Here is a 12456-nt window from a genome sequence, read left to right as displayed (position 1 = left end):
TTCAAGGTTCAGGAAAATATACTGCATCAATGCCAACAGTTAGAATCAGTGAGGGCCCAAACACAAGCGTATGTCACAGCAGCGGCTGCAGACAAATACAAAACCAAAAAATTAGAAATAAGCAAAAATACTTGCTTCTTATACCACTGAATGACTTCCTAGCACACACACAAAGAAGCTTGAGCGTAACTAACTCGAACAGCAGGTAAAACGGTGGTCAAATGCTAAAAATATAACCCCATGTACTAGCGTAAGAGTACTTACAGCTGCAGCTGTCACAAAGAAGATATACAATGGTTCTGCGAACCTGGATAAGTTTTGCAGTGAAGACAAAGACCAGGTTGTGAAAGAGGTGACAGCCAAAACAAGAAATGAAGTGTTAATGTGGAGTTTCAGCATCTGTTTCCGATACTGATTTATCTATGAGATGCCATGTCAGGCTCTGGGAAAACATATCTGAACGTGAAATGAAAGATAATACATGACAAATCTATTAAGAAATCACTAGGATGTAAATATCAAGTGACAAAAGTGGGCTTGGAAAAGCAAAAGTAAAATGAGTTTACACTAAAGAAGGTATTAAATGCAACTGACTGGAGCATTAAATAAGAAGCACCATATTTACTTCCTCAGAAGTCAAACCTCTAGCAATTTCCACTACGAGCATAAGAGACAACATACTGAACAAGTGCTTACCACTCCCATGAAAGCTGACACTAGATTATGGAAATGAAGCTTCCATTAAAAAAAAAAAAACAACACACAACCAAACAAACACTGACAAAACAGCATCTACAGGTGCCAAGAATCCTGAAATCTGGAAAGAACAGATGGATGCAAGAAAACATACCTGATTTGCAAATACAAAAAAAAGTCTTCATCTCCCTCTCAGAAGAGCCTCATAAAAACGTTCCTAGGTTTTTTTACACCAGCCAAGCAGTAGTTGCAGGTTTAAACAACAGTAGTATATGTGCAGTGCCACTATCCAGTTAAACAACACCCACTAAGACAATCCCTTTAAGGACACATAACATGAAGAGGTTTAACAGGCCCATTACTTGCATTTCAGGATTGGTTGATGTATTCACGTTATGTTTAATTAACTAGTCCTACGTAATTGATAAGCAAGCTCATGACTTAACTAAATTCAAGTGTCAAGACAGTGGCCTTTCAATATCGAAAGGGGAGCTACAGGAAAGAAGGGGACAGACACTTCAGCAGGGTCTGTCGTGACAGAACAAGGGGAAATGGCTTCAAGCTTAAAGAGGGGAGAATTAGGTTGGACATACAGAAAAAGTCTTTTACAGTGAGGGTGGTGAGGCATTGGAACAGGTTGTCCAGGGACTGGTATCCACCACACTTCTGGAGACTTTCAAGGTTAGCCTGGATCAGACCCTGGGCAAACTGATCTAGCTGTGGTGTTCCTGTTCACTGCAGAGGAGTAGGACGAGGGCCTTTAGAGGTCCCTTCCAACTCTAAGGATTCTGTGATTTCATGAAATGGTCCTGTTTCAGCTATATTTCATGTAATGAACATTTACCTCAGTGCAAACTCTTCCAAAGTCTTCACAATCGAATTCATATGCCAAAGGTATCCGTGAAATGATGAGATACTATGGCAACATTATCACTAAAGTTAACTCACACAAGTTACAATGAAAGAACCATGAAGCTGCCATACCCCAAGTACAGGGAAAAAAAAGTAATCTACAATAGAAATCCAAACTGCAGAACAGCTTTTGACACCAGTAAGATGTGCCACAAATGCAGTACTGAAAGAGTATCCTCCTCATCAATATGTTTATTTTATAAATCAACAATGAAATTCAAAATAATGCAGACTCATGATCAGAGTAATCCAGTGCTAACACAGCTGAAAGCCTAAAGTTGCGATACTGTCCTCAGTACTGTTTCTGCAGGCACTAGCTTTACATTAGGGAATTTAGAAATAAATAAATTACTGTTTTTGTTAGATCATGAGCACAGGAAAGCCACACGGTGCATGAAACCGCCAATAAAAATTAAATAAATGAAGTTTAACCACTAGCACAGAAAACAAGCTGTTCTGTTGTCACTGAAGACCTCTGCTTACCTGCCAAAACAGGAAAAACCTTTGTTATAATAGTCATAATTTAAGTTAAACACATTTGCTGCATAGTCATTATTTTATTCGTCAATGAACTAAAGAATCTACCCTCCATTAACCATAGAAATAGACAGTTAATACACTGCTTAACTGGAAAAACAAAAAAAACACTACACACACAAAAATATACATGTCCAACCCACTAGTCTTACGTTTTTGTTGCCCCCTTTTTGTTATCTTTTATTTTTTATATTTCCTATTAAAAGAACTTTTGTTACTTACATACACTAACTATATCATATATTTTATATGCAGCCCAATTCTCTTCAGACAATATATTCTAGGCAAGCAAGAAGGTTGGGCACTCCTGTGCTAAAATGCTCAGTACCCAGAGTGACATCTGAGTGGTTTTGCACAGAGGAAGAATCAGGAATACTTAATATCTCAGGCTGGGCAGCAGCTCTGCCACAGCTCCCTTCTAACTGACACAGCTACTACATAGATCTTTCATTAGCATATATTAGACGTCAGTCATTAAACAGTTTGCCCCTCCCTACATTCAGGCCTTGGAAAGAGAACATTTATTTTATCTGTAATTTGAAGAATTCTTGCAGAAGTTACTAGGAGTCTCTGACAATCCAGAGTTACCAACACTTTTGCAAAACACAGACAGCCAATACTAGAATACGTTACACGAGCTTTTTTTATTATTGTTAAGAATGACCCTATGAATTATACTTTACAGGATTTTAAAGAAGATCTTCACATAAAAGTTAGGGTAGCACTAGGAAGAAGCGTATGCGTAGTCCTTCAGTAATCAGTTGCATCAACTGTCTCAACGTAACACCGGAATTTAGTAACACACATCCAACATTCTGTGACTCCTCCAAGCTATGCCAAAGATGCGCAAGTTCAGGCCATTCTCCAAGTTTCCATCTAAGTGCAAGAATTTACCAGGAGAATTGCTCTAACCTCAAGTACAAAAAACTTCTATAGGAAGGTGTAAAGAACCGAAGATCTGTGAAGACACCCTAGCACGGGGCCTGAAGACTACCAAGTATCCAAGTAAACAGAAGGAAACCACAATTTTATGTTGCCCAACATCTGTGTTGCCTAAGTTACATGCACATTAGGAATGCTGCCTCTTCGCCTCCACTGCAACATGATTATAAAGGCAACAACTATTTTGAAAGCGTAAGAATTAGAACCAAATGTTTAGGAACAAAAGAATTATGAACCTAGAACTTATTTTAACGAATATCTTAAAGTAGTTCAAGCAATCTCGTGTGAAACAAGGGAACTTTTAACCAAAATGAAAGCATCCAGAAAAAATTAAGTACCACATGGTATTCTGTTCAACACAGTCAACTACGCAATGTTGTAGCATAATCTTTTGCTAGCCCAAAAGGAGACAGACTTCAAGGAAAGTCTGGAGAAGGAAGCAATGACTTAAGAAAGGTGATACAACTGAAGGAAATAAAATTCAGAAAAAGCCAAGGTCCAATTTTCCTTTCCAGGACAATACAGGCTAGCAATAGTCACAGACAATTCCAGTCATTCCTGTGTTCATGTTCCCCAAACAGAGCCCGATTTACTCTGTTAGGACAGAAATCATATTTCTACAACTTGAAGAGTGGGCAAGTCAGGAGCATTAAACTTACTCATGGCATCATTGCCAGCACTCAGCATCGAGATGTTTTAGCTATGCCAGCTTCACATGAGATGGTAGAGGAACACATGAAAGAAACACTTTACATACAGCTTAATAGCACAGAAGATGACCAGGACCCTGAAAGGAGCCTTCTCCTGCCAGAGCTAGGTTACGACGTGCTTTTCACATACCCTGGAAGGCTGGCTTCCAAAGAGATCATCAAGAAATTGTGCTCTGAAGCAGCAAAAGCTGGATGACATGTCAACAAATGGAAGATAAAGACAATTATACGTAGGTCGCTCCAAAAGTAATGCCTCTTATTTATTTCTATGGAAACTACAACAGATACATAGAACACAGTAGCAGTAAGTGATGGAGAAAATTCTCAGCTACAAAACACTGTTTTTCAACAGTCATTACCATTAGCTATGCATTTTTGCCAGCAATGAAGAAGAGTCTGTGCGTCACGCTTGTAAAAATCTGCACCAGTGGAGGTGACCCACTGCTAGGGGGTTTCACAGCTGCTATGATGGTATCATTGTTAGGAAAATTTTCTATATGCAGCCCACTTTTCATTAGCCCAAACAGATGCAAGACAGAAGGCACCAAATGATATAGTGGGTGTGACAGGACAGTCCAGCCAAGACTGGCAACATGTTCCCCAGTCTTCAAAATGGCTGCAAGAGAAAGGTCCTCTTCTGCTCCTGCTGGACTCTGGAAGTTGGTGCCTTCTGCTTAGATAGCATCACAACATAGCAGCCAGTTTACAGTTTGTCCAGGTTCCTGGATATCCAGAAGGACCACACCTTTCCTATCCCAAAAGATGGTGCAAATCACTTTACCTGCTATGAGCCTCATCTTGAACTTTTTCTTTGATGGGGAATTCATGTGTCACCATGGATTGCCATTTTGACTCCAGCTTATAGAGGTGACACCACGTCACATCACTGGTAATGATGCGATCTACGAAACTGAGCATTCATGGGACCCACCAGGCACAAACTTCACAATACACCAGCACTGCCACCTCCAACACACTGATGCCGATATTCAGCTTCGTTCACAGTTCTCTGCTTGTAATCTTCAGATTCACATGGATGAGCTGATCAAGATGCTCTTCATTTCATGGCGTGACAGCTGTATATGGCTGTGCAGAACATGGCTTATCTTCCACATCACCGTTGCCACTGCTGAAACGTTCCACCATCTGCCTCTCTGTGCTCACATCCACTGGTTGGTCTCCATCAACATTCAGCAAGCGCCAATGAATGTCAGTAGGTGCAATTTTGTCCACATGGAGGAGTTCAACGATGCACTTCTGCTTCATGTGCACTTCCATGTCAGATGCTATTTTGTCAGACAGTCCCTCTGCTGCCATCTGTCACACAGCAACAAAATGTAATGGAATACTGGTGGGAAGGTTCAATCTTTACTGCCATACCACCAACATCCACCTCTGATGTTGTGGACCAACATCATAAAATAGGAGGCATTATTTTCAGAGCAGCCCTCATGGCAGCTATGCTTCTCCAGAGCTCCTGACCTACATTTTCAAAACAGAATTGGAAGCCAGACATTGAAAGCTGAGAAAAGAACTCACAGAAATGATTTGCTTTATAAAGATCATTATCTTTGCCTCTTAATGACATCTCTAAGCATTTAGCCATGTTTTGAGCATTTCATTTCTCCAATCACACAAATAGTATAACAGGAAAATTATACTAATATTGACGTTGAGAGCATTTTATAAGCTAGTATTGTGCATACTATCAAGACAAGCAACGAGACCTCTAGCTGAATGTCAATTAGTTTAAGGCATCTTTCTGATACCTTTCAGAGCACCAGACATTGAAATTGTTTGTCTAGGCCCCCTGGGAGATGTGAGATGTTTCAGATGGAAATGGAAGATCCATTCATTTGTGCTCAGAACACGAAGAAAATACTTCCAAAGAGCCATACGCTGAAAATGTTTCTTTCTCCTGTAAGATGAAATATGCCAATATGTATTCCTTTTCAGGAATTCATTTGTAACATTGAAATAATTCAATTTATGGATTAAGATATCCAGTAACATGACAATCCTTCTAGAGACAAAAAAATTAACACAGGCGTAAAAATTAAAAAAAAAAAAAATTTCATCAAAAAAACCTATTTTAAATAAAATTATAGTAGCCATTTGAAAACCTACAGAACGGATAGGAATCTATTTCCATACTATATTCCAAAGTTAAGTATTGCTTCATACTCAAGGTATTATTTTAAGGGTAGTTCAGTTAGTTTGCTATGAAGTTACGTGCTCTAACTGAGAAGTAACGATGATCCAGCCACACACTCTTTGTATTCTAATACACATCCATTCTGCAGGTCAATTGGCCCTCTTAGATGCTCAAAAGTAACGCACTGGTTTCTCTTCCATGAGTTCCATAGTGACTTTGCTTTATTTTTCCTCTTCACTTGAAAACCTATTCACCTACTTTTCCCTTTAAAGATCCACACACTAATGGGATCCAAAGGGAGCTACTGGAAGACATTTTCTAGAGCAAGGCAAACTCCATGCAAGTGATTTACTTATATTTAAATGAGTCAAGATCAAGTTATTTTCTAGGAGGGTCAAATAAAGCCTCCCATGCCATTTCTTCCTTTCCATCCCTGAAAGAACTGAAAGCTCTTAACTGTTAAAAGGAAAGCTACATAAGTAACTAAGTGTACACACTGGATATCAAGTATGTATTACAGCTAAATAAACACCTATATAAAGTTAACAATGGTATTATCCACCTGGCAAAAACAGCAAAAGTATCCTTTAGGACAAATTAAATTGCTACTCCCATCCTCAGCTGTCCGACATGAATAGTTGCTGGCATAAGCAGACAAAGAGATAGTAGTTAACAACGTAATTATTGATGAAAGACTACCTGAGACCTGGCATCTTCGAAGAACCTTAACTATTAGTATTTAAATCCCTTGCATACCACCTTCTTTCCCTTTCCTCACTGCCTCCACTCGCTCTGTAAGAGGAGGAAGCCAACCATCGGCCTCCTAAGAAACACCTCGTCGAGGGAGGGAGGAGGAAAGGGAGGGGAGAAAAAAGAGAGGGGCAGCACCTCCCAGCCCACAGCCACCGCACACTGACACCCAGGGGCTCACACCTGCCCCTGCAGCTCCGCTCTCCCCAGGCACCCGAGCCCGCCCTTTCTCTCCCCCTGCCTCCATCCTGTGCTCCAGGGCCCACGCAGCCCGACCCCCCTTCCCCGGGCAGCCGCGCCCCGAGGCCGGCCTGCTCCTTCCACAGCCGCCTCCCCGGGGAAGGCCCCACCCCGCAGCGGAGCCTCACCTTTCCGCAGCTCCCGCTCCCACACGCTGACGATGAGCGCCGAGTGCTTGCGGTGGTGGATGAGCCACAGGCTCAGGGTCTGCACGCTCTGCTGCGAGTTGCTGAGCTCCGACAGCTTCCGCTCCAGCGCCGCCTCCGAGAACGCCGACATTCCGAGCCCCGCTCGGCCCTGACACCCCCACCAGCGCGGCTGCGGCGCGGCGCGGCGCGGCCCGGCCCCGCTCAGTCCCCGCCTCTCCGCCCTAGCGGGGGAGGAGCTGACGGAGCCCCGTCCCTTCCCGCCTCGCCGGCCGCCACTTCCGCACGGTCCGAGGGCCCGGCGCTGCAAAATGGCGGCGGACGAACCTCCCGGAGAGCCGCTCGGCCCCGCCCCCCTTCTCCTTCTTCCCTCACTTCCGGCAGAGGCCCTAGAGGCAGCTGGGGGGCTGGGCGCTGGGTGGCTGGGCGGCTCGGCGGCTCTTGCCTCTCTGAGGGTGGCGGTGGCGGTGGCGGTGGATTCTGGGTTCGCGCTGCTTCAGTGTGTGACCATCGTTCCACCCGAGCGCTCGCTCCCGGCGGCGGAGCTGGGTTTCTTGTGTGGCTGAGTGCTGGAGAGGTCCTCTGACAAGGCCTGAGGGCTGTGACATGTGGGAAGCAAAGAAGAAAAATCAGAGTTAGGGGTCTTCTTTTGGTTCTGGGAAATAACATAAAAAACTGCCACAAATAAGACCCGAGGCAACAGAAACTCAATCCAAACCAAATCCGTTGGACTTGATGATCTTGAAGGTCCTTTCCAACCTGAGCAATTCTATGATTCAATGCAGGTGTACCGGCTTCTTTCACTTTGCAGGTTAAGAAGCTCCCTGTGATGCAGGGCGCATAGCACTACATGTTTGCAATACAGCCTTCACAAATCAGTCTGGCCTCATATTTAAAAAGTTTCATTTTTTTTTTTCTCTATGTGTGCGCGTGTTGTTTTGTTTTTATAAATCTTTGGCATTAGCTATCTTCTGATGGAATTCCACTATCTAAATCCAGCTGGGGACCAGTCACTGGTGGTGTTCCACAGGCGGGTTGGTATCAGGGCCAGTCCTGTTTGATATCTGTATTGTTGGCATGGAGAAGGGGATTGAGTGCACCTGCAGACAGTTTGTGGGAGGACGCCAGGTTGGGAAGAAGCATTGATTTGCCTGATGGGACAAAGGCCCTACAGGGGGATCTGGACAGGCTGGATCAATGGGCTGAGTCCAAATGTATGAGTTTTAACAAGACCAAGTGCTGAGTTCTGCACTTTGGCCACGATGACCCTATGCATTGCAACAGGCTTGGGGCAGAGCAGTTGGAAAACTGCATGGGAGAAAAGGATCTGGGGTGTTAGGTGGCAGCTGGCTGAACATGAGCCAGCAGTGTGCGCAGGTGGCCAAGAAAGTCAATGGCATCCTGGCTTGTATCAGAAGTAGTGCAACCAGCAGGAGCAGGGTGGTAATCATCCCTCTGTACTTGGCACTGGTGAGGCCGCACCTTGAGTACTGTGTGCAGTTTTGGGCCCCTCACTACATGAAAGACACTGAGGCCCTAGAGCATGTCCAGAGAAGGGCAACAAAGCTGTGAAGGGTCTGGAGCACAAGTCTTATGGGGAGCTGCTGAAGGAACTGGGATTGTTCAGTCTGGAGATGAGAAGAGATGAGAAGGCTCAGGGGAGATGTTGCCACTCTCTACAATGACCTGATAGGAGATTGTGGTGAGGTGGGAATTAGCCTTTCCTCCCAGGTAACAGTGACAAGACAGGCGGTAATGGCCTGAAGTTACACCAGGGGAGGTTCAGGTTGGATATTAGGAAAAATTTCTTCTCAGAAAGAGCGGTAATCCACTTAAACTCATACATGCCTAACATGCATATACATTACTATTGAGACATCCACTCTTTAAACAGGATGTTCCTTTCTCACATCCAGTTTGTCATCACTAAACAGCAGAAAGCTAGTTACGAAAAAAAAAAAAACACCCTATATTTTAAAACTTAACAAAATTTTCTCCCTATTTCATGTCTGACATTCAGACAAGATGGCCCAGAGGATTATTTTCGGGTAATTTTCCTGATACTGGTTCTTGGGGAGATATTTACAGATTTACCTGTGGCATGGATGACATTTGAGGATCTAGAAGGGATTTTAAAGAAGTGCACTTGAGAGAGAAAGTTAAGTGATGATCTTTAGAGATCTCCAAGTAGCCTCATATTCTCTCAATTCACTGCATTTTGATCACCAATTGAAGAAACTGTAATACATTGCTATTTTTGCTATGTACAGCAGAGGACACTCTGGTCAAGTAGAACTGGCCAGTGAAGTAAAATTAATATCAGAGCTAACAGAGATGCATGCATTAGAAAAATGAAATATGAATGGTAATTTAGTACCTACAATTCAAATATGGCTTTTGAGAGGCATGTATTCTGACATTAATGGGGAAACTTTTGGATGACTATGGAACAAGAAGCATTTCTCTCACCTACAAGACTAATTTAAAAAGTACTTGGCAACTAACTTTAAAATTTAGAAGTTAAAGCAGAAAAGATAAGGAAAAACAAACAGGAATGAATCCCCTGAGATAGGTATTTATTCTGTGAATGAATATATTTAAATGCTAAGGGAGTGATTTATAATCTGTGCATGATATAATTTATACTATAAAGCAAAACTGAGATTTTAGTTTCCCCATAAATCTTTATAGCACATATTAAATTTGTAATCATAAATGCTTGCATCAGTAATCTAATTTTAAAAGCTATGCTTATCCAGTCAGTGCATGGAAATTTACCATGAGTCTTACACAAAGTGAAGTAAATCTCAGTCAGGCAGTATTCACAATGGAGTGTTGGTTTGCTGTGGAGTTGTGAAAATCTCTGCTTTAATTTAGAAACAATGCATGAATTATTCACTTGCCTTTAGAAAGTTGTCCCATGTCTACAGGGGCAGACATGCAAATAGATGTTTTCTCTCACCCATTCCTGTGTTCAAACTGTAAAACCACCTTTCCTCTGTTCCTATGAATAAAATTATGCTGAGCTTCCCTTTTGTCTGATGGCTATGGATTGGTGGTAATCAGCTGTGTTCTCCTGCTCCTAATGGGGCGAGCTCAATGCAAGTTTAAGATGATGGCTGTGGAGAAATTACTTAGTTGATGTTTCTGTAGAACAAGGAACCCAAAATCTCTAGATGTTCAAAAGCTGCAGTTACATTTCAGACTGAAGCTACCTAGAGGCTCTACAGCATACTCACAATACATGTGCTATTTTTATTTATAAATAAATCTTATTCATACTAAGATACAGATACTTTATTATAAATATTTATTCATAATAACATAACTATTGTTAATAGTAGTTTTATTTATAGATAAATAAAGTAGATTTTATGTTTCTCCTTTTCCCTCATCCAAGGACATCCCCATAAAACCTTTCTTAAGAGGGGAATTTTACCCCAGTAGCAATTGAAAGTTTTGAGTTCTGTTACTTTGAGAGAGTCACAGGAAGTGTTTAAGCACTAGGAGGGCTGATGGTGCATTGTGGAAAAAAAATAAAAAGGATCAAAAAAGTGCCAGTCCACATCACTGCATCTTGGTTTCTGTTTGTTTGTTTGTTTTTCAAATACCTGAGCATTGCTGTCATCCAGTCAGTTCAAAGAAAAGAGTTTTGCCAAGATGCTGGGACACAGTGTCTTGACTCTGCTACAGTACTCTCCCAAAAGCAATTATTCCCAGGCACAAGCCTGTATTTATTATTGTAATTTATTATTGTCATCTGCCCAAACCTCCTTAGTTTATCGTCAGAGCACTGAACCCTGTTCCTTGGATTTGCCCTTCAGGAAGTTTGCTCTTAGCTCCCAGTGCTCTTGGAGCCATGATCAAAATGAAACTGCCCCAAGATTTGAGCATGATTTTTTATCACCAAGTATTTTTAAAGGTAGAAAACTAAAAGATAAGGTAATATGTGTCAAAGTATTTTTCTCTGAAACTGACAAGAAAAGGAAAAATTAGATTGCAGCATGAAGATGGGCAAGCCAGACGAGGCTGAAGGACTGGGCAAAGAATGCAGTTTGCATTGGTTGAAAGAGTAGTGCCCAGGGCAACAAAATGGTCATAACTCAGTTGCCTGCAGTACTTCTACCACTGACACAAAAATAGCCTGCCCTTGAGTGTGTTGAGGTACTGCTGAAGAAGCAGAGGGCCCCTCACAAAAGCAGCAGGCACCACTTCTTCCATTGTTTCAGCAGTGGGAGTTAACAGATTTGTTTCTGCAGGCTCTCTGTCTCTGCTGTCTTTTCACTTCCTCCCTTCTTTCCCATGGCAGAGAGGGCCTGGCACCCCTCGTGCACTCAGTTTGCACATATTACTCAGCATAGTACTTTGCCTACACCTGGGGCTAGGCTACTCTGTTTGCCTTTGTTCATAGGTTGTCTTTTGAATTTTATAATCTGCGTGCACATCCTTTTCTCGAGATTTTCTTTAGTGCTATTTAGCTGATCCAAATCAGTTTATGCTAGATAAATAAATAAATAATCGTCTTCTTTTAGAAGGTGTAGCTGAAGTCATTGAGCCCCAGTTAAGACTGGAGGCTTCAATGAGATTGCTCTATAGAGCAGCACTGTACCTCCGCAGTCCAGAAATATATGCTATATAAAAAAAAATGTAGACACCACCTGACTACTTTGGTGTTCACAGAGCCGAAGTATCTCATTTCATGGTTTGATGATATGAACATGTCTTAGTTTCAGAGTCAATTTTAACTTTGATTGCTTCCTTGAGGGCACTCAGGTATTCCCCCCAGAGAGCTCTCACCTTTATAAGCCATTTTATCTTGAAGTCCAGAGATGTAGCTGGATGATTTATTTAGCTTTGGGAATATTCTGTGCTTCACTGGAATTATTTAGGAACTCTTATTTGACTTCATTACATAGAGCAGTAAAACAGTCTATGTATATAGTGGTTTACCAGACGTAGTTCATCAGCCATGTACAAATTTAAGATGGTACAGACACTCATTCAACACTTTCCTCTTCTGCCTGGTGACTCCTTATTATAAACATAAACTGAAACCTGATGTTGCTTCAGAACAGAATATATCTTGCCCTGTATGAGGCTTTTTGTCATTTTTATCTTTGTTTTGTAGCTTTTTCTTTTTTCTCAAATTGTCCCATCCTGGAGATGTGATAGTGATAAGGGAGGAATGGGCTTTCTCTAATCTTGTTTCCTGCCTGAGAATTTGTGTCAGCCAGCACCCCAGTTGCTGCTACCTGGATCTCAAAAATATATCACAGACTTACCAGTTCTTTTTTATTGTGAACATTCAGAACATCCAGGGTCTCTAATATATCTCAGTATAACACTTTCTGAAGTTTCACACTTTAAA

General features: G+C 42.0%; 1 protein-coding gene across 2 annotated transcripts in view; it reads right to left on the bottom strand.

The window, feature by feature from the left end:
• RPRD1A (regulation of nuclear pre-mRNA domain containing 1A) overlaps window positions 1–7461 on the bottom strand; it is a 46871-nt gene extending 39410 nt beyond the window's left edge. The window contains exons 1-2 of one of the 2 annotated variants that reach the window (XM_021389345.1): window positions 7071–7209; window positions 4579–5114 (exon numbers count right to left, since the gene is read on the bottom strand). In XM_021389345.1, coding sequence (XP_021245020.1) covers window positions 4579–4624 — 46 coding nt within the window. In that variant the 5' untranslated portion in view covers window positions 4625–5114; window positions 7071–7209. Of the gene's footprint in view, window positions 1–4578; window positions 5115–7070 lie in introns of both variants that reach the window. The other variant, XM_021389344.1, reaches the window with a different exon arrangement.

The sequence above is a fragment of the Numida meleagris genome, chromosome 2, assembly GCF_002078875.1.
Source record: "Numida meleagris isolate 19003 breed g44 Domestic line chromosome 2, NumMel1.0, whole genome shotgun sequence".
In the NCBI taxonomy this organism is placed as follows: Eukaryota; Metazoa; Chordata; class Aves; order Galliformes; family Numididae; genus Numida; species Numida meleagris.
This window is presented reverse-complemented; position numbering and strand designations above follow the sequence as displayed.